The 22,625-nt window shown below is 39.7% G+C and overlaps 1 protein-coding gene across 5 annotated transcripts in view; it reads left to right on the forward strand.

Moving 5' to 3' along the window:
* Positions 1 to 22,625, forward strand: part of HERC2 (HECT and RLD domain containing E3 ubiquitin protein ligase 2) — a 211,689-nt gene that overhangs the window by 150,272 nt on the left and 38,792 nt on the right. For all 5 annotated transcript variants that reach the window (XM_021075343.1, XM_021075345.1, XM_021075344.1 and 2 more), the window contains 10 exons: positions 376 to 553; positions 742 to 823; positions 903 to 1,074; positions 1,797 to 1,941; positions 2,586 to 2,811; positions 6,525 to 6,696; positions 7,570 to 7,759; positions 8,326 to 8,466; positions 13,131 to 13,322; positions 15,154 to 15,307. In XM_021075343.1, coding sequence (XP_020931002.1) covers positions 376 to 553; positions 742 to 823; positions 903 to 1,074; positions 1,797 to 1,941; positions 2,586 to 2,811; positions 6,525 to 6,696; positions 7,570 to 7,759; positions 8,326 to 8,466; positions 13,131 to 13,322; positions 15,154 to 15,307 — 1,652 coding nt within the window. The remainder of the gene's footprint in view (positions 1 to 375; positions 554 to 741; positions 824 to 902; positions 1,075 to 1,796; positions 1,942 to 2,585; positions 2,812 to 6,524; positions 6,697 to 7,569; positions 7,760 to 8,325; positions 8,467 to 13,130; positions 13,323 to 15,153; positions 15,308 to 22,625) is intronic.

The following is a 22,625-nucleotide window of genomic DNA, read 5'->3' on the forward strand; positions in this document are numbered from 1 at the left end:
TATCCATGAGGACATGGGTTCAATCCCTGGCCTCACTCAGTGGGTTAAGGGTCTGGCATTGCAGTGAGCTGTGGTATGTAGGTCTCAGATACAGCTCAGATTGGGTGTTGCTGTGGCTGTGGCGTAGGCCGGCAGCTGTAGCTCCGACTTGACCCTCTAGCCTGGGAATTTCTATATGCTGCAAGTGTGGCTCTAAAAAGAAAAAAAAAAAAAAAAAATCTCTGAATGTGATTTGGCCTCACATGTTCTAAGGCTTGATAGTTAAGTTAACCTACAAATGTTGTTTTGACTAAATGTGGTTCCTCTGTAGATGTCCTTTACTTTCTTCTTTAAAAAAGACTGGATTATAGGCAAGATTATTTATTCTTGCTTTAGGAACTGTGACAAGCCTCGGCTGATAGAGGCCCTGAAAACCAAACGAATCCGGGATATTGCCTGTGGAAGCTCTCACAGTGCAGCCCTCACGTCCAGCGGGGAACTGTACACCTGGGGCCTTGGAGAGTACGGCCGCTTGGGACATGGGGATAACACAACACAGCTGAAGCCCAAAATGGTGATTATACATATTTTTGTTGGTTACAGAAAGCTTGCCATCTGCTGATTTCCAGAGAAGATAAGCTCCGAGTCTAGGACAGTTCATAAAGGCAATGTGCAGTAAATGGCTTTCAGTCTGGGGAATACCTCTCCCTTGCTTTTTCAGTGCCTGTGCTTGATTCTGTTTTTAAATTTGTAATTGAGTAGGTGAAAGTCCTTCTTGGTCACAGAGTCATCCAGGTGGCGTGTGGAAGTAGAGATGCACAGACCCTGGCTCTGACCGATGAAGGTGAGTCCTGGCCTCGCGCCACATGGCTAGGGGAAGAATATCGTGAGGTGCCAGCCTGAAGTATGTATTTTTAACCTAGGTTTGGTATTTTCCTGGGGCGATGGTGACTTTGGCAAATTGGGCCGAGGAGGAAGTGAAGGCTGTAACATTCCCCAGAACATTGAAAGACTAAATGGACAGGGCGTGTGCCAGATCGAGTGCGGAGCACAGTTCTCCCTGGCCCTCACCAAGTCGGGAGTGGTGTGGACATGGTACGTGAACGCCAGTCACCTGCCAGGGTGTCTGCATGGCACCTTGAAGGGAGGGAGAGCCTTCATTTTCTTATTCATCCAGGCATCTTTATTCTTTTATTTATTTTGAGTTGGAATTAGCATTATTACAAGAAGAAATTTCCCATTATAACTGGATCCTCTAGAAAGGAACTTGGGGGAAATTTTAACCCAACTTGTGTTTCTTGTTTAGGTAAGGTGTACACAGAGGGTTTCTTATGCTTTCTTGGCATATAAGGAGCCTAGTGGTCAAGTGGGTGGAAAATGTTTGGTTTCCTTGATCTATGAAAAAAAGTTCGTGTGTGTTTCTAATGAAAGTTTATCTTATTGAATCAGAAAGGAGTGCACTGACTGTGGACAGTGAGATGTCCTTTGAGTATCATGAACAAGAGGTGACTTGAGAAAAAATTCTAGTAGAGATTTTTTAAGAGCCTTTTGAGGTTGTGTTTTTAGTCTCTTTCTATGAAACCTACATCAGTAGTTTAAATGTTGTAAAACACACATTAAGAATCTTGCTAGCAGAACTAATGAACTAGTTTGAATTAACGGTTTACTATTTTATAACATAATTTCAAAGACCTTGGGCATTGTGTGTGATGCTATTATTGAGCTGGCACCAGTGCTATGATGGAGTGTTTTCCTTTGGGGCATTGCCAGACCATAACCGTATATTAAAATGCTGCTCACTTTTGACCTCCCTGCAGGGGGAAGGGGGACTACTTCAGGCTGGGCCATGGCTCCGACGTGCACGTGCGGAAGCCGCAGGTGGTAGAAGGGCTGAGAGGAAAGAAGATCGTGCACGTGGCCGTCGGTGCCTTGCACTGCCTGGCGGTCACTGATGCAGGGCAGGTAAGTGAGGTCATGACAAGTCCTTGTGTCACTCATGAAGCAATGAGGTGAGTCCTGGTACCTGGGGAGCCAAGAGGATGGGCTTTGTCCTTTGTTTGCATATATAGACCTGCCCAATTGTCAGCGAGGGTAGGGCACCCAGGATAGAGTTGCTGACTGATGCAGGTTATAAAGCAGTGGACTTTCCTACTCTAGTTTTGGGAGATATTTGTACTTTGTTTCAGAAATAGTTATCCTCATCAAGTGTCACTCATGCTTCTGCCACAAGAGGCCATCCCATGACAAGCTCATAGATGATATACTTTGAACTTCATTTATGACAACAGATCAGCACACTCTGCTTTAATCAAAATGAATTAAAAATAAATTATACTTTCTAATTCTGTAAAGCCAGGAAGTAAACTACTTGCAAAGTGAGCTTATTGTTTTTGGTCATTTTTCTTTGCAACATGAAGGAAAAAATAAGTTATTGCATTGAGTTGAAGAGGAGAAGCTCCCTGCTTTCCTATAACAGAACACAATAGATGGATTCATTGGGTTGACATTAAGTAAATACTCGTCTATAGTCATTGACAAGAGTTTTGAAGTAAATTTAAAGAAAATGTTCTGAAATGTTAAAAAATTCTGTTTTTCCCTCCCAACAGGTATACGCTTGGGGTGACAATGACCATGGCCAACAGGGCAATGGCACGACCACAGTTAATAGAAAGCCCACACTTGTGCAAGGCCTAGAAGGTCAGAAGATCACGCGAGTGGCTTGTGGGTCTTCGCACAGTGTGGCATGGACAACCGTGGATGTGGCAACACCCTCTGTTCACGAGCCTGTCCTCTTCCAGACTGCAAGGGACCCTTTAGGTGCTTCCTATTTAGGTAACACAGATTTGTGTTTTATTTTCGATCCTTCCATATGCTAGAGCAGTATGATGGGTAGAATGTGTAATATCACTAGCAGATTAGAGGTTGTAGCATTGTGTTAGCTGCATTCTGAACCAAAGCCACAGAATCATCATGGTACACTGTGCCGTGATTTATGCTGGAATAAAACCTTGAGAAGGAAGTACAATGCTGATTCCTGCATTGTGATCAGGTTGGTTCTGGCAATGCTGTGCATGTGTGCAAACAGGAGACTTTGTAATAACTATTTGACATATATAGGCCCTTTGCTGGGCTGCTAGGTATATACTCAGTATACTGTAAGCCTACATATTTAAGGTGTAATTTCCATCAGCTTTGACACATGTACATCTGTGAAAGCATCACCACAGTCAAGATAAAGAAACAAACATACACCACCTTGAATTTCCTGTGCCATTTCATAGCCCTGTCTCTGCCTCCCATAGCCACTTGACTTGCTTTCTGTTATTATAGATCAGTTTGCCTTTTCAGAGTTTTATATAAATGCAGTTGTACAGGATGTACTTTTTGCTTAATCTCACTATTTTCGCTCACCATAATTACTTTGAGATTCATCCATGTTGCACATGTCAGTATTTCATACTTTTATTATTGTTGAATAGCATTTTATTTATGGGGATATTGTTTATCCATTTGCCTATTGATGGACTTTTGAGTTGTGTCCAAATTCTGGCTATGTAAATAAAATTGCCATGAACATTTGTATACAAGTCTTTATGTGGACATACACTTGGATTTCTCTAGTGTAGATGCTTATGAGAGTAATGGTTGGATCATATGATATATATAGATATATCTTAATATACCAACAAACTGTTTTGCGCAGTAGTTGTTCCAAAGCTCAAACTCCCCCAGTTTTTGTCTGCACATGGTCTGGTCAGTCTTTAACTCTAGCCATCCTTGTAGATATATGATGATAGCTCATTGTGGTTTTACTTTACAGCTCCCTAATGACTGATGATTTTGAGCATCTTGCTTATTTACCATCCAGATATGTTTTAAGTGTCTATTTATATCTTGTCTATATATAAACCTAGGTTGCTTTCTTATTATTGAGTTTTGAACATTGATTATGTATTCTGGATACAAGTTTGTCGTCAGATATATGCTTTTCACATATTTTCTCCCATAGTGGCTTGTCTATTTATTTTCTTAAGTGAATATTTAAGAGCAGAAAATTAAAATTTTAAGTCCAGTTTATCCATTTTTATCTTTTATGGATCATACTTAACGGTGTTGTATCTAAACAATCTTTGCCTAACTCAAGATTGTAAAGATTCTTTTCCTATGTTTTCTTTCTTTCTTTCTTTTTCTTTCTCCCTTTCTTTTCCTTTTTTTTTTTTTTTTTTTTCCATTTTCTTTTTAGGTCCATGCATACCCGTGGCATATGGAGGTTCCCAGGCTAGGGGTCAAATCACTGCTACAACTGTGAGCCTGTGCCACAGCCACAGCAAGACAGGATCCGAGCCATGTCTGCGACCTACACCACAGCCCACAGCAATGCAGTATCCTTAACCCACCGATTGAGGCCAGGGATCGAACCCATGTCCTCATGGATGTTAGTCAGGTTCATTAACTGCTGAGCCACAACAGGAGCTCATCTTTTTTCCTTTTTAGGTACCTGCAGCATATAGAAGTTGCTGGTCTAGGGGTCAAATCGGAGCTGCAGCTGCTGGCCTAATGCCACAGCCACAGTAATGCCAGATCCAAGCCAAGTCTACAACTTGCATTGCAGCTCGTGGCAGTGCCAGATCCTTAACCCACTGAGCAAGGCCAGGGATTGAACCCACATCCTTTTGGATACTAGTCGGATTCTTAACCTGCTGAGCCACAATATGAACTCCATATAAAAGTTTTATAGGCGTTCCTGTTGTGGCTCAGTTGTTAACAAATCCAACTAGGAACCATGAAGTTGCAGGTTCGATCCCTGGCCTTGCTCAATGGGTCGGGGATCTGACGTTGCCTTGAGCTGTGGTGTAGGTCACAGACATGGCTCAGATCCTTCGTGGCTGTGGCTGTGGCGTAGGCCAGTGGTTACAGCTCTGATTGGACCCCTAGCCAGGGAACCTCCATATGCTGCGGGTTTGGCCCTAAAAAGACAAATTGAGATTGAGTTAAGTTTTGTATATGGTTGAGGTACAGATTGAAATTTATTTACTTTTGTTATATGACCATCTAGTTACTTCAGTTGCATTTGTTGAAGAAACTATTCTTTCTTTATTGAAAGAATTTGCACCTTTTTTGCACCTTTGTCAAAAATCAGTTTTCCATGTATGTGTGAACCCATTTCTGGATTGTCCATCCTGTTTCATTGATTTATTTTTGTATTTTGATGCCAGTATCATATTGTCTTGATTACTGTAGCTTTTTAAGGACTGAGTTCAGGCTTTGGTAATTCTTTAGCTTTGTTTTTTCTTTTCAAGTGTGTTTTGGGTATTCTAGGCCCTTTACATTTCCATATAACTTTTAGAATGTCAGTTTTTATAAAATTAGGATTTTGATTGCATTGATTATAGATCAGTTTGGAACTTGCTTTGCAGAACTGAATCTTCGAACTCATGAATCTTCTGTTTCTCTCCATTTGTTTAGATCTTTAATATTTCTCAGTAGTTCTTTTGTACTTTCAGAGTATAGGTCTTGCATGTCTTTTGTCATATTTATCCCTAAGCATTTCAAATTGTTCATCCTGTTATGAATGGTATTTTAAAAATTTCTTTTGTTTCTTGCTATTATCTGGAAGTATTCAGGTTGCTTCTTGCTAGTGTGTAGAAGAAATGCCATTGAAGTTTTTAAGGATATTTGGATTATTTCTAGTTTGGGGCTTTTGCAAATAAAACCTGCTGTGAATATTCATGTATAGGTTTTTGAGTCAGTCTTCCATACCTTGGAATAAATACACCCCACTTGGTTTTGCTGTTTTTCGTTTCTTTGATTTTTCTCTGTTGTTTATCTCTTTTCACTTTTATTAGTTTATGTTCTCATCTTTATACTTGCTTTTTATTTTCTATTCTTCTCTCTTGAGGTGAGAGTTTAAGATCCTTGATTTGGAACTTTTCCTCTTTTCTAATGCAAACTTTTAGTACTATAAATTTCCCTCTCAGCACTGCTTTCAAATTTTGGTATGTTATATATTCTTTTTCACTTAGTTTTGTGTATTTTAAAATTTTCTTTTCAGACTTTTTTTTTAAAACCTATAGATTATTATTTTTGTACCTTGTTGTATTCAATTAACTTAAAAAATGTTGAGAACTTTTACCTTTGTTCGTGATAGATATTGGTCTGTAATTTTCTCTTAATATCTCTGTGTGTTTGGCCTCGTAGAATGAAGCAGTAAGTGTTTCTGTCTTTTCAGTTTTCCTTTTTAACTTGTGTAAATTGATATTATTTCAATAGAATTCACTAGTAAAGCTGTCTGGGCCTAGAGTTTTCTTTGTGTGGTTTCTTTACATTTTTTTTAACCCCAAATTTAATTCCTTTAATAGACTTAGTGTTATCTGTTTCTTTTCTAGTAAGATTTATGTCTAGCTTAATTAGACTAATATTTAACCTGTGACATAGCAAAATCCAGATTGCAATGGATTTTGGAACTAAACTGAAAGGTCAAATTATAGAAATAAAGCAAACTGTGATGTTAAAAATTGAACCCAAATTTTATTTTCCTTTTTCAGGTGTGCCTTCAGATGCTGATTCTTCTGCTGCCAGTAATAAAATCAGTGGTGCAAATAATTCTAAACCAAATCGCCCTTCTCTTGCCAAGATTCTTCTGTCATTAGATGGAAATCTGGCCAAACAGCAGGCCTTATCTCATATACTTACAGCACTGCAAATAATGTATGCCAGGTAAGCTTGTTTACTAATTTTTGAACTCTCACAATTATGTAAGTTCTGAGTTTTTGTAATTTTTTGATTGACCGAGTGTCTTGGAGAATGTTGTGTTATTGTTTTTAAATATTGTGAATTCCAAGTCTTATGGCCTTTGATGGTGAATGGTATCTTTGTGCTTTCTTTAATGGGGGTTGAAATATGAATTAGAAAATCAAGTTAAAAAACATTTTCATTACTCTTCATGGCCAATGAACAGCATATTTTGGCTGATAAGAGGAAGAATTAGTTGGTACTAATATAAGTCATGTTTAAGACACTTGTCACTGCCTTTACTCTTGGTAAGGCATGTTTTGGTAGTACTGTCTTTTCCACCATTTTGCTGCTGTTTTCTCACAGCCTAAGTACATGGCCTATCTGTCAGTGTTATGGATATGGACCTGATGAGTAGAGAGAAATACTTACAGAGGAACGTTAGTTCAGACCCAAGGCAGACTCAGTCATTGAGAGGACATTTAGTCCTTGCTGCCTTGTGTGAGGTGCCCTTTGGTTTTTGGCTTTCAGTAAATACAGAATTACCCTTAGGCTCTAACAACCCAAGAAAATTTCTCAGGGAAATTCAGAGGCTTATTCTGGTCTGATTTTTATGTTGGCAGTTTTTCATCTTTCATCACTGTGATCATTCAGTAAGATCAGGAGTAAATACTTCAGCTTTTAGCCAGTGGATACATACTAATAATATTCAATATTTTTCTGAAACTTCTGTAACTTTTAAACTTAGCCTATAAAAATGAGGGAGTCCTTCAGTAAATGGTTGTCCTGCCCCCTGGCCCTCCCATCCTGCAGAGGTGAAGGGCAGCTCACCCCAGGCCTGGCTTTCTCTCCTGACAGAGACGCTGTGGTTGGGGCCCTGATGCCAGCCGGCATGGTCGCCCCAGTGGAGTGTCCCTCGTTCTCCTCCTCGGCACCCCCTTCTGATGTGTCTGCTGTGGCCAGTCCCATGAATGGAGAGGAATGTGTGCTGGCTGTTGATTTTGAAGATAGGCTGAGTCCAAATCCATGGCAGGAAAAGCGAGGAGAGGTAAAAATAAATTGGAAAGCAATAAAGCAATATTAGACTAGAAAGGAAAAGGTAGCTAATTTGTTTCTATTAAAGGGTAAGTCATTCTTTCACTTAATTCAGAGTGTTTTTGTGCATACTGCTATGATATTTGGCTTGAATTAGAAAATAGTCTGTTTAAAGAGAAGCCTTTTTAGTGTGTAAATGGAAATAGATTATTTTTTAAAAAATTGGTGCATGCCGCTCCACGGTTCTTTTATCTGCAATTCTGAAACCTGAAAACGCTGAAAGCTAAAGGTTTTTGTAACTTTGGAAAAAACCCAACTTGAAGAAATGTGAGCTCATTATAGTCATCTTCATGTGATCTCTTGTGAATATTAATAGGCTTTCCTGGGAATATGAATATGCTTGACTTTGCAGGGCTGTCCCAGACCCCAGTGGAAGTGGTGGCTGGTGATGTAAGTGCCTTATTATACCTCTGTAAAATCTGGAATATTCCAGATGGCCAAGGAGTAAGGCTTTTGGAGTTGGATTGGAAATGTGCCAGGTTGCCAAATTTCTCCTTTTCTTCTACATTTTGAAACTAGATTGCCTCCTCTGAGGATGCTGTGACCCCCTCCGCGGTGACTCCATCTGCTGCTTCAGCTTCTTCTCGGCCATTTATCCCTGTTACAGATGACCCAGGAGCTGCCAGCATCATTGCAGAAACCATGACCAAAACCAAAGAGGTCAGAGGGCTTTCTTTAACATTTTATTTTAGCATTATTATTATTATTATTTTTATTTATTTATTTTTTTTGCCACACTAGCAACATGCAGAAATTCCTGGGCTAGGGATCAAATGCATGCCACAGCAGTGACCTGAGCCACAGCAATAACCATGTGAGATCTGTAACCTGCTAAGCCACCAGGGAACTCCTACTTTGAAATAATCTTAGGGAGTTCCTGTTGTGGCTCAGTGGTAATGAACCCAACAAGTATCCATGAGGATGCGGGTTTGATCCCTGGCCTCACTCAGTGAGTTAAGGATCCAGTGTTGCCATGAGCTGTGGTGTAGGTTGCAGATGCAGCTTGGATCCCACGTTGCTGTGGCTATGGTGTAGGCTGGCAGCTACAGTTCTGATTCGACACCTAGCCTGGGAACTTCCATATGCCGCAGGGCATCCCTAAAAAGACCAAAAAAAAAAGGAAACAATCTTAATCTTAAATGTACACACAAGTGGCAGAAGTAGTACATAGAAATAGAGCAAGCTATGCTTCTGAGTACTCTCCACCTGGGTTTTCTAGTTGTTAGTGTTTCTGAACCAGTGGCAGGAAAGCTATAGGTCATAGCTCCCAACCCTCCTCAAGCTTCAGTGTATATTTCCTAAATATCAGGACATTACTATCAATCCAGTATTGCTTTCTTTTTGGGGGCTTTTTTTTAGGGCCGCACCTGCGGCATATGGAGGTTCCCAGGCTAGGGGTCTAATCGGAGCTATTGCTGCTGGCCTACATGTGTACACAGCCACAGCAATGCCAGAGCTGAGCCATGTCTGCGACCTACACCACAGCTCACACCAGTGCTGGATCCTCAACCCACTGAGCGAAGCCAGGGGATCAAACCCGCAACCGCAGAGTTCCTAGTTGGTTTCATTTCCACTGTGCCATGATGGGAATTCCCAGGATTACTTTCTGATCCACAGACCTACTCAGAGCTTGCTTGTTGTTCCAGCAGTATCCTTTATAGGTCTAGGACCCAGCCCAGGGTTGAGCGTTGTTCTCTTTGGTCTTTTAGTATGCAGCAGTTCTTCAGTTCTTTTTGTCAGAAACACCACAGTAATAATGCAGAGTTCTTTTCAGTGCATCTCATTGGGATGTGTGCATCATTGATTTGCTGCAGTACAGGTGATATTAATTCTTATTAACTTGGTTAGAATTATCTGTCAGATTTTTCCATTGGAAGTTAATAAAAGTGTGTTAATGAGTATGCATGGGAGCTACTTTGAGACTATGTTTCTACCTTGTCCCTCATCGTATTTTCAGTATTTCTTGATGATTCTGGCTGAATCCATCACTACTGTGGTAGTTGTCAGATGGTGATTTTTCAAATTTCAACATTCCTTTTGGAATATCATTGTTGCTGTTCTTCAATAAGGGAAAACTTTTCCTTTTCATCTCATCTGTCTGTGTATCTGTCTGTATTAGCATAGATTCATGGGATCCTATTTTACTGAAATAATGACATATGTTATTGTCATCATCTAACACTCATATTGTCCCAGACTTGGCCATTAGGAGCCCTTTTCAGCTGGTTTGTCCTTCCGATGTGTTCCCGTAATTCTTTGAGCACTCCCTTATTTTCTGGCAAAGTAGTGAGTTCCAAATTTAACTTTCACCTACCCTGCCTCTGCCTTGAAATCAGCCATTACTCAAGGAGCCCTGGTTCCCTGTAGTGGACTGTAGAATTTAGAAATAAGATCTGGGAGTTTGGTAAGCTGGTTGCTGCTAGGTGTCCTTGGTTTAGGCCCTCTCTCCAAATGGACATGCATATATATTATATATTATGTATATATGTATATACATACTCATCTATACACAAGAATATATATTCTTTTACATGCTGCTGGATTTATTTGCTATTTTGTTAAGGATTTCTGTACCTATGTTCACAAAGTATACTCATCTGTAGTTTTTTAATGATGTCTTCTAATGGTTTGGACAACAGTGTAATACTGGCCTCCTAGAACGAGTTGGGCAGTGTTCCATCCCCTTCTGTTTTTTAGAAGAGTTTGTGAAGGATTGGTATTAATTCTTGAAATATTTGGTAGAATTTTATCTGTTCCAGTATGTTCTCATCATTCTTTTATTTCCTTTTTTCCTGGCATAACACAAAATTCTGTGTTTAATAAGATGTTTTATGATTCAGCACAGAAATCAATTGTTTCCCCAAGAAGTCTTGGTTCTTTTTAGTGGAGAATGGTATTTTGAAGACAAGATCTGGGCCTTCATGCGATCATTGCTGTTGAGGGGTTGCTACTCACAAGCTCTCTTACTGGACAGAGCTAGGAAATAAGCGTGTGTGTGTATGTATGCAATAAGTTATGTACATTAATATTTATTTTGTTATATGTCCACATATATTGTGAACCACTGCTTCACCAGCAATACAGTCAATTCTAATAACTGCACAAGATTCATTCTAGTTTTCTCCATTTCTGTTTTTGTAACTCTCTTCTCCGAAAGTGAGAAACCTGGCTCTTGTTATTGACAGTTTAATTAACTTCCCCTTAGGTAGCCGCCCTTCCAGTTGGGCTGCCAATCAATCCTCTCTCACATGGACACCCTCCCTCCGCTACACAGTTTCTGGCATGCAAAGCCAGTCTTCCCTCCATAGGAATGACCTCCTACCCTGCTTGGCCTGTGACCCCATTCCCACCCCCCATGCCAGATGGCTCAAAGCCAGGGATACATTCCACTTGGTTTGACTCTGTCACACTGCGCCACACTCCCTACCCCATGTAGATGCACCTTAAGCTTACTCAAGTGCTCCCTCTGCCAGGCTATCCCAGCCTGCTCACACACTGTTCTTACCAGCATACTGGTTCCTTGGGAACAAACATACATTCTTTTCAATTACATTTGGAACTCTTGATTTATTATGCTGTTACTGCTGACCGAAATATTCCTATGGAAATTATTCATAGCCATCTGTGGTAGTAAGAAAATTGCTATCTATAAACTAGGTGTCTGAACTCAACTTTTAATGTTTGGCAGTCTCCTAGGATGAGGGTTTAAATGCAGACATTATTCTGAATCATGCAGCATTTTTTGCTTTTATGTGGAAGAGGGATGGTATAATTTCTTTCCCACCAACCTAATTATGAAACAGGCATTATCCAGATTATTCCCCTAAATACCTATCATTTCAGCTTTGGTTTGTTCATAAATTACAACAAAGCCATTTTCATGTTAGTTTTGGGCTTATTTGAGGATATGCAGCTAGTGATTTTATTTTTTAGCAATTCCTTTAGATTTGTTACTTTTTTTTTAAAATGCCTCCACCAAAAAAAAAAAAAAAAAAAAAAGTTGGGTACTATTTCAAGTAAGACCAAAGATGTTATATATGATTAATATATTCTGCTAAATGTATATTAATCTCTCAATATAGTTAGTGAGTGAGATTCTGGAATGTCACTGTTTCTGATGAATTTCACTTGCTGATGCCCTGGGTTTCCAGGCTTTGTTTCTTTAAAGGGAGAAACCATGCTCCTACCTCTGAGAGCTACGGCTTCCAGGGCCAATGGAATTGGTACATCAGATGGGTCCCATTTCCCTTAAGGTACCCAAGTAGTGTTTGTGCTTCTCTGGCTCATTGTTGTTTCTGAAAAGTGTTGGCACTAGTTTCACTGAGATCCAGAAATCAGGAGAGAAGAGAAGAGGCACTGTGGCATATTGTTCTCCCCCTGGTGAGCTGGACTCTGCCCAGGGAACAGGAATGGCCAGGTCCTCCCTTGTTCAGCACAGGTCTTGGGGATTCCCTCACCGTCTAAGCTCAGAATCTGTGGGATTTCTCTGCTCCAATGGCTCCCCATTCTTCTCTGGAAGCTGAAACCTACTTCTAGCCTCCAGGGGGTCCTGAGTAGGAACCCCCTGGAGCAGCAGGATGTAGGGTGGCTATCCAGGGAGGGTACCTTCATGACATGGATTTTGTGAGTGGGCAGTGATGCTGCCACAGGCAAACAAGCAGCACCTTTCCTCTGCTAACATGGAAAGAGGTAAACATTCGCAGATGTGGTATCTTTTAACTGCCAACCTGAATGGGAAGTAAAAGGGCACTATTGAAAATACTCTTACTTTATATGTTTTCTTTTTCAAAGAACCCAAGGAACAGAGGTTATGGACAATGTATTATATGCCAGTGAATCCATCGTGTAAGATTCCAGGAAGGAATTATGGAGAGGATCTAGACAAAATATGTAAATTTATAAATTCTAAAATACACATTGTACAGTGTACACAATTAGTTGATAGAAAACTCCCAGACGTACCTATGGGTGTGGGGGGGTAGATCTTACATGGTGTGACTTCATTCCAAGTTACCCCCTTAATGTACCCCTATGATGTGAACTTGGTCACAGCATACGTTTTCGTTTCTTTATAGGTTAGGCCTTCTTTTTGCCGCTGCTGCTGTTGGTAATTTGTAAAATAGTTAATTGACCTTGAAAGCATAATACCTGGTGGAGATTTTGGGGGCTTGTCATTTTCTTAATGTAGTAGTTCCTAGCCTTAAATGCCTCAGAAAGTCCCTTCTTCCTCACTGGTAGTCATGTATCCTTTGAGTTTGTGGGAAAATTGGTAACTATTTATCCCTTAACATTTCGCTCCTCATTTTAATTGTTGGACTTTTTAGGATGTTGAAAGCCAAAATAAAGCATCAGGCCCAGAACCCCAGTCCTTGGATGAGTTCACCAGTCTTCTGGTTGCAGATGACACCCGTGTCATAGTAGACCTGCTCAAGCTGTCTGTGTGCAGCCGGGCGGGGGACAAGGGCAGAGACGTGCTTTCGGCTGTGCTGTCTGGCATGGGCACCGCCTACCCACAGGTGAGCCTCGGGCAGGCAGGAAGGAGGTGTTGCTGCTGTCCTGTGTTTGAAGGACTCCTTGCAAAAATGAGCCTTTTTTCTGTCGTCTGTGCTGCCTTAAAATATTGTTTTGATGTTTTAGAATTTAGAAATTTCTAGTTTTTATTAAATTAGGTCGTCTAGGTGGTTTTTTTTTTTTTTTTTTTTTTTTTTTTCCATTTATGTCTTCTGGATTTTATATTATGCTGGAAACTCTTCTGGATTTTATATTATGCTGGAAACATGCTTCAATTTTTTAACATTGTTTAAGGCAATTTTCCAAAGTTTCTTCTAATTATTTTTGTATTTTCATTTGTTATATTTACCTTTTTGAACCATCTGGGATTTATTTCAATGCAAAGGATAAAGTAGAGATTCAACTGTACTTTTTCCTAGATAGCAGGCCTGTTGTCTCAACATCACTTATTGAATAATCCATATTTTCCCCAGTGATTTGAAGACCACTTTTATCATATTTTAAATTATCTGTATTTGGGTCCACTTATGGATTCTTTTCTGTTCCATTAATCTAATTTTTATGCTTTAATACCACAGTATTTTAACTATTAACTATTTTAAATAGAATTTAATATTTGGTAGCATTGAATCCTGTAGGACTTTCTGCCACGGTAATGCTCTGATGTTCTGTACCTGAGCTATCCGGTATGGTAGCTACGAGCCATGTATGGCTATGGAGCACTTGAAATATAATTAGTGTACCTGAGCACTGGCATTTTCATTTTATTTAACTTTATCTAATTTAAATTTGAATAGCACATGCAACTAGTTCAGGGTTTAAAGTCAAGGTCATATCAGTATATCTTAGAAATAGAATTGAGAGAGTTCTTGTTGTGGCTCAGTGGAAACAAACCCAACCAGTATCCACAAGAACACGGGTTCGTTCCCTGGCCCCACTCCTTGGGTTAAGGATCCAGCTTTGGGTTAAAGTGTAGGTCACAGACTTGGCTAAGATCTGGCCTTGCTGTAGGTGTGGTGTAGGCCAGCAGCTGCAGCTCCAATTCATCCCCTAGACTGGGAACTTCCATATGCCACAGGTGCAGCCCTAAAATAGCTAAAAAAAAAAAAGGCAAAAAAATTGGAGATTAATGTGTTGCTGTTGTAGTAGCATATTCTAATTTTTAAAAATAGCATTCAAGGATTTTATCATCAGCAGCATCCACACCATGTAAATGCCATTTAAATGGTATGAATCACTAAATTTTTCAAGTGAAATCAGAATATTCTAGATTGGTGGAAGAATGTAGTGTGAGGGCTGGCCCTAAACATCGTGGGTCAAGAGACACCCAGTTGTGTTCGTATTTGAAGCTCTTATTTCAAACACTGCCTGCCGCTCTTCAACCTGGACAGCTTGGTCATTGCTCTCCATTCCTGTCCCCTCCTGCTTGACCCCCAGTGCCTTCTAGGATCTTGGTCATTTTTATCATGTTTCTGCTCCTTTGTTTGATAGTTTTGTCCCTGGGGCAGACTTCCCTCACTCAGATGTAATCTTTTCTTGATATAAAGAGAAACTTTTGTACTCACAGACATTCTGGCCCATCATTTGGTGTGTATTAGATGTTTTGTGTAGTTCAGGCACCTCCTGGTCCCTTGTTCATAGATCCCTCCAAGCTTCACAGTACCCCTGAGTGCCCTCTGCTGTCTTCATTTTTTTATAGGTGAGGAAACCAAACTGTGATTTGCACTAGATTTCTCAAATTCCCAAATCCCACTGTGCCCCTGTCCCTGCGAAAGGATCTCATTCAGGGAGAGCATCCTGACGTCCTTCTGCTTTGTACCCCGTTTCCTCCTGCAGGTGGCAGATATGTTGTTGGAGCTCTGTGTCACTGAGTTGGAGGACGTGGCTACTGACTCACAGAGTGGCCGCCTGTCCTCTCAGCCTGTGGTGGTGGAAAGTAGCCATCCCTACACTGATGACACTTCCTCCAGCGGCACAGTGAAGATACCAGGTATGCAGGGCTGGTCCCAGGGAGGAAGTGGGTGGGGATGTCCATGCCTGTAGAAGAGCTTCATTTCTGCGGTAGAAACAACTGCCTTATAGAAAAGAAGCTACAGAATTGCTCTAGAATCACTTTTCTCACCTTTTCTAGGAAAAAAAAATCAACAACAACCTTTTTTTCCCCCCAAATAAAGCCTGATACAGAACGTGATGCAGGATAATTGTTTAGCTTAATGTTTATCAGGTGGATGCATTAGTCACTAAAATTCAGGTCTAGAAGTAGTCTTGTGTCTGTGCCCCACCTTGCACAAAGTGATACTGTCTTGACTTGCATTTCTGGAAATTTCTGTTAAATGTTCATCCTCATGTGAACTCTCGTAATGAATAATTTCTGTCTTTTAAGTTTCTCTTAACCTATAGTTTCTTCCCTTCTCTGAACAATTCACCTATGGAGGAACCTGGGCATTTGACATGCACTCTCCTGCTGTACTTGCGCCTGTTCCTCAGCTCTGTCTTTCTGCAAGATTTTCCCTGATTTAGAGGCCTGATTAGTTCAGCCAGCCCCTTTGGCAAGCCGTTTGTATTTGTGATCCAGCATCTTGAAGCACCTGGTATCTGCTTGTCTGTCCTTCTGAGGTGGTAGCAGTTCCTGATGCCATTAAATATATTGGAAGTTGCAGGATGGTGCTATTCTGATCTTTTCATTTCTTTCTTATTTATTAGCTAGAATACTTTTTTTTTTTCTTTTTTCTTTTTAGGGCTGCACCTGCAGCACATAGAAGTTCCTAGGCTAGGGGTTGAATGGGAGCTACAGCTAGCTGCTGGCTTACACCACAGCCATAGCCACGCTGGATCCTTAACCCACTGAGTGAGGCCAGGGATTGCACTCATGGATAGTACTCGGATTCATTTCTGCTGCACCACAATGGGAACTCCAAGCTATAATACTTTCTATAGGGACACGTCCCCTCATCTGCTGGTTGTTACCCAGGGGTACTGTTTGTTTAAGAAAGGCAAGATTAAAGCTGGGTTCTTTTTCTGTTTACATTTTCAAGAAGATGAACTGGTTACCTATCATGTTTTCTTTCTATGTCGTTATGGACTCATAGATTTAAACAAACATGATGGGCTTTAATCCATTGTGATTGTTATCCTATTGAAGCTCAAATTTTTCCATCTCCAGACATCAAGAACCTCTTCAGTTTGGCTCTTGCGATGACTCTCGTTATCCAGCAGTAACTTCCACGCAATCTGATAGGACATGAGATGCGATAGGCTTGTCAGGTAGTTTCTTGCCTCTACATGGAATTTTCCGTGGTTGGAGATAGCACATCAGATCACTGGGCTATCATTATTTCTAGACATTTTCAGTGGACATTCAGACAGACTGATGGACCTACTTTGGTGTTCATACTGATATAATAGATGCAAATTCAGAACTGCAAGTTTTCTTACCTAACCTCTTCTGTTACATCTGTGTTTCTTTTCTTTTATACTAAAAATCCTGGTTCTAAGACAGAGGGTGAAAGAATTTCTCATAATTACTTACTTTATTCCACATTATGTACACAAAAGACTCAGGTTATAATTCTAATTCTATCAAAAATGTATATAGTTACTGAAAAAGTTAAAATTTTTTCTTGCTTGTTCTCTTTTCATTGTCCCAACTTTATTAAAATGATTGTACTGTGTCTCCAGAGCATAATAGCTATCACTTACTTCACTACCTTTCTTTTTAATCTTCATTTAATCCTGGTGTCTCTCCTTATTGTGTTGTCTGAAGCTTACTCTCTCGTGAGTTCCTCAGCAGGGCTCAGAGGAGAGTAGTCCCCACTGAGGTCCACTTGTTTTGAGAGTTTGTGTCCACATTTGAAAATTAGCTTTTTTGAATAGTAAATCCTTGGATCACATATTTTTTCTCCTGTGAAAGTGGGAAAATGATCATCTATTTTTGCCCCTTATAGGTTGTCCTTCTTTTCAGTAAATTTACTAGCTATGTTTTCTTTTTTTTCTTTTGTCTTCTTAGGGCTGCACCCACAGCTTATGGAGGTTCCCAGGCTAGGAGTTGAATCAGAGCTGTAGCTGCCAGCCTACACCACATCCACAGCAGCGCAGGATCCAAGCTGTGTCTGTGACCTACACCACAGTTCACAGCAACATTGGATCCTTAACCCACTGAGCAAGACCAGGGATCAAACCTGCGTCCTCATGGATGCTAGTCAGATTTGTTTCTGCTGAGCCACGACAGGAACTCCTATATATGTTTTCATATTGGTTGTTTTAGGCTATATTCTCTGTCCCTTTGCAAAACGAGGTTTCAAGTATTGTCTTTCAAAAGAGTTTTTTTGCATTACAGTTTGGGTACTTGTTTGCATCCTTGCTTCAGTTTTTTTCATGGACATGTGGTCATCATCATGTTCTGGATGACTTCTAGAGTCAGTGTTGGCTCCTTACCTGTTTCATTTTTTCCTTTTTCTCCTTCTGGTTGTGTTCATTTGCTCTATGCTCTTTCAAGTTTAGTATTCATTTCTAAATTTTTTTTAAAAATTCTTTACTAAATTTTATCGTTTAATTTTTTGATTTCCTAATTCTAAGTTAGGCTTTTCTTTCATATTTTATATCATTTTCCTGATTTCTTTTAGCTTGGTTTGAAATAATAGGTACATTTTCATGTTTTTGGCTTGTAGTTATTGTCTGTAGGAAAATATTCTGTTCCTTATTCTCTTTTTTTCTAACAATAGCTTTATATTACATTGGACCTTGATATTTTTATCCTGCTCATTTTTTTGAGAAACTGGTTTTGTTTTATTTTTCCTTTTATGGCCTTACCTACAGCATGTTGAAGTTCCTGGGCCAGGGTCAAATCAGAGCTACAGCTGTCAGCCTGTGCCACAGACACAGCAATGCTGGGTCTGAGCTGCATTTGCAACCTACACTGCAGCTTGCAGCAACGCCAGATCCTTAATCCACTGAGCAAGGCATCCTCACAGATGCTAGTTGTGTTCTTAACCTGCTGAGCCACATGGGAACTCTGAGAGAAACTAGTTTTCTTAAACATTTAGAAGAAGTGCATTCTTTTTCTTTTTCTTCTTACAGCTGCACCTGTGGCATTTGGAAGTTCCCAGGCTAGGAGTCAAATCAGAGCTGCAGCTGCTGGCCTACACCACAGCCACGGCAACACCAGATCTGACCACATCTGGGACCCATGCTGCAGCTTGCCATAATCCTGGATCCTTAACCCACTGAGCAAGGCCAGGGATCAAACCTGCATCATCTGCAACATCACTGTGTTGTATTCTTAACCCACTGAGCCGTAACAGGAATTCCATGGGATTCAGAAAAGCTTTTAACTTTAAGCTCTTATTCTTTCATAATAGAAAATTTAAAAACAAAAGATAATTCTGGCCTAAGACGTAAGTCTGGTATTCTCTTCCTTTTTTCTATTTCTCTCTCACTTAATATCCAGTCCCCCAGCAAGTCCCGTTATCTTTACTTTTAAAGTATATTCCAAATGCAGCCATTTATCACCAAGTCCAGATGGTTGGGTTCTGGGCCCAACCATATAATCTCACCTGGTTTATTACACTTGTGTCATATACTAGTATAATATCCATGCTCAGCTTCTGCTCCTAACCTCTCATGTCCCCCAGCATCAACTTCCTATATGACATACAGAGACAGTCTCTTAAACTTGTCAGAACATACTGGTAGTCTGCTTAAAACCCACCAGTTTACCCTGGTAACCTTAAAATAGGACCTAAACCCTTAATGGTGGCCTGTGCAGCTTCGCATGAATCTTGGTCACGTCTCCAATAACTTTCCCTTCTTCCCTTCCCATCTCTCTCTCATGGCCCCTCTGCATCTTTTTTGCTGGTCCTTAAATATGTTCCAGGTATGTTCCATTTGTTGTGCTTTGTACTTGCTGTGGGCCTAAAATACTCTTCCCCTTGGCAATTAGTTATATTTTTCTGATCATATTGCCCCTGGGAGAGAATTCTTTCCTTGCCACCATGTGTAAAAACAGCCTTTTCCCAACCTCATTTTATACATGTCCTTCTTCATGGTATGTCATTCACCCTGTGACATTTAATAGACATCACCTGTTTCTGTCTAATACAGGGACTGGCTGGAGTCAGTGTTGCATACAAAGGGTGAGAGCGGAAATCCTTTTCTTGTTTCAGTGGGTGAATACATTGATTTCATTAAGTATGTTAACTATAGGTTTTTCATAGATGCCTTTATCACATTGAAGAAGTTTCTTTCTATTCCTAGGCTTCGGGGGAAATTTTTATCATAAATGGGTGTTGGATTTTGTTAAATGCATTTTGTGTCTATTGATGTACCATGTGTGCATTAATCTTTATCTATTAATATGGCAGATTCTGAGACTCAGATTTTGTATATTAACCTCATGTTGCATTCCTAGATGAATTATAATTGTCCATAGTGTATAATCAGTAGTATATGTTGCTGGATTTGTTTTGCTAATATTTTGTTAAGGATTTTTACATCTATTTTCATGAACAGTGGTTGTAGTTTTCCTTTTTATTTTTTAATTAAAAATTTTTTTGTCTCTTTAGGGCCACTCCCATAGCATATGGACATTCCCAGGCTAGGGGTCGCATTAGAGTAGTAGCTGCCAGCCTATACCACAGTCACAGCAATGTCAGATCCAAGCTTCTTCCGTGACCTATGCCACAGCTTGTGGCAATGTCAGATTCTTTAACCCACCGAGCAAGGCCAGAGATTGAACATACATCCTCATGGATACTATTCGGGTTCTTATCTCACTGAGCCACAGTGGGAACTCCCTTTGTGATATCTTTACTTGATTTTGGTATCAGGGTAATACTGGCCTTACCTATTGAGTTGCAGAGTGTTCTCTCCTCCTTTACTCTCCAAAAGAGTTTGTGTAGGATTGGTATTCTTATTCTGTAAATAGTTGGTAGAATTCACCAGCGAAGCCATCTGGGCCTGGACTTTTTTCATAGGAAGCTAGATCTTGTCAGATGTTCTGTTTTTCTTTGAGTCGGTTTTGGTAAAGGTGTAATTTGGAATTTGTTCATTCATATCCAAGTTGTTTGATTGTTGGGATAAAGTTGTTCAAAGTATACCTCAAAATCTATTAAATTCCTGTAGGGTTGGTTAGTTCTAATGAAAAAGCAACCTCACTTGTATCTCCTTTACTCTCAGTACTACAGCACTCCACTTCTCTGACACCAGACGTGTTAGGGTTTCCACATATCATGCAGTTTTGCAGCACCAACAAGTTTCCTACAGTTTAACTCAGTCCTGACACTATCAACCCAGAGAAAGCATCAGATCCCATAGGTCAATGGCTTAAGTCCCACAAGACTGTCCCCACTTCAAATGCCAAGCACAAGTTGAAATTCTTAGCTGTGCTATCCTTGTGCTCTAAATCAAAGGTTTCTAAACCTTCTCCTTGGGTTTGATTAATTTGCTGTGGCAGTTCACAGAACTCAGGTAAACATTTACTTGTCTTTACTAGTTTATTATAAAGGATATGATAAAAGATACAGATGAACAGCCAGATGAAGAGGCACACAGGAGGATATTCTCTAAATATGTATGAGGTCAAGATTATAGGTAATCTTGTTGAAATCTGTATTTTTACAGATTTTCTGTCTACTTGTTATCAGTTATTGAAAATTGTTTTGATTATTCCCAGCTAAAATTGTGGATTTGTCTTTTTTCATTTCCATCAGTTTTTTTTCCTCCTGTGGTTTGTGACTTTGTTTTTAGTTGTGCATACCTTTTACTTGTTCTATATTCTTGATGTTTGACCCATTTTTCACTGTGAAATTTCTCTGTCTGCATTAACATTTTTTGTCTTAAAGTCTATTTTGTATAATATTAGTACAGCCACTCCAGCTCTCTTAATGGTTACTGTTTGCATGGTAGATCTTGTTGCATCCTTTTACTTCAAATCTTGTATGTCTTTGAATCTAAAGTTTGTCTCTTGTTATGCACCTTTTGGTTAGATCTTGCTTTTTTAAATCCAACCTGACAGTCTTTGCCTTTTGATTGAGATGCTTAGGCCATTCACATCTAATGTAACTATAGATATGGCTGGATTTATATCTGCCATTTAGCTGTATGTTTTCTCTTTGTCTTGTCTTTTTTTGTTCCTCCTTTAGTGCTTTCTTTTATATTAAACATGAAAATTTTAGTGTACCATTTTAATTCATCAGTTGATACTGAAACACTTTTTTAAAGAGTTTGCTCTAAGGATTAAAATATACATTTAAATTGATCAGTCTATTTCAGGTTAATACTTTAGTTCTGGTAAAATGTAGCAACATTTCTCCACTATAGTTGTATTTCCTCTTCCCTTGTTTTTTGCTGTTATTGTCATACACACTGTATATGTTAAAAATCTGTGCAACATACTTGCAGCTACATGTGTTACAAATATATGACATAATAACTACTGCATTGTGTCAGGAATTGGCAAACTTTCATATGTCATAGAATATTATTTTGAATTTTTTTCAGTCATTAAAAAATATACAAACTTAGCTCACTGGCTATATAAAATGGTGGATGGATGTGGGACAATCCTGGTCCATGGACTATATTTCCTAATCTCTGATTTATACAATTTTATTTTTGCCTTTTAAAAATATTAAGAAAAGGAAAAGAAGAAACACATCTTTTAACTCACATATTTCCCATTTCTGGTGCTCTTTTTTTCTTCCTGTGGACGCAAGTCACTAGCCAGTATCATTTTATTTCAGCTGAACATACTTTATGTGGTTTTTCTAAAGATGTTTGCTGACATTGGATTCTCTCAGTATGTGGTACATGTTGGGAATGTTTTTATTTTACCTTTTTTTTTTTTCCTTTTTAGAGCTGCACCCACGGCATGTGGAGGGTCCCAGGCTAGGGGTCAAATTAGAGCTACAGCTGTTGGCCTATGCCATAGCCACAGCAACGCAAGATCTGAGCCATGTCTGCGATCTCCACCATAGCTCACAACAACGCCAAATCCTTAACCCACTGAGTGAGGCCAGGGATTGAACCCGCAACCTCATGGTTCCTAGTCGGATTTGTTTCCTCTGTGCCATGACAGGAACTCCTGCCTTTATTTTTGAGGGATGGTTTTGCTGGATATAGAATTCTTAGTTGATAGAAATTTTTTCTCTTATCACTTTAAATTTGTTAGCCCACTTGTTTCTTGTGTTCATTGTTTCCAGGAGAAGTCAAAGTTAATCGTATTTTGTACCTTTATATGTTAATGTGTCTTTTTTCCTCTGGCTGCTTCCATGATTTTCTCATCTTTTGTTTTCAGCAGTTTTAGCCTGGGT

Source organism: Sus scrofa, chromosome 15 (genome assembly GCF_000003025.6).
Source record: "Sus scrofa isolate TJ Tabasco breed Duroc chromosome 15, Sscrofa11.1, whole genome shotgun sequence".
Taxonomy (NCBI): Eukaryota; Metazoa; Chordata; class Mammalia; order Artiodactyla; family Suidae; genus Sus; species Sus scrofa.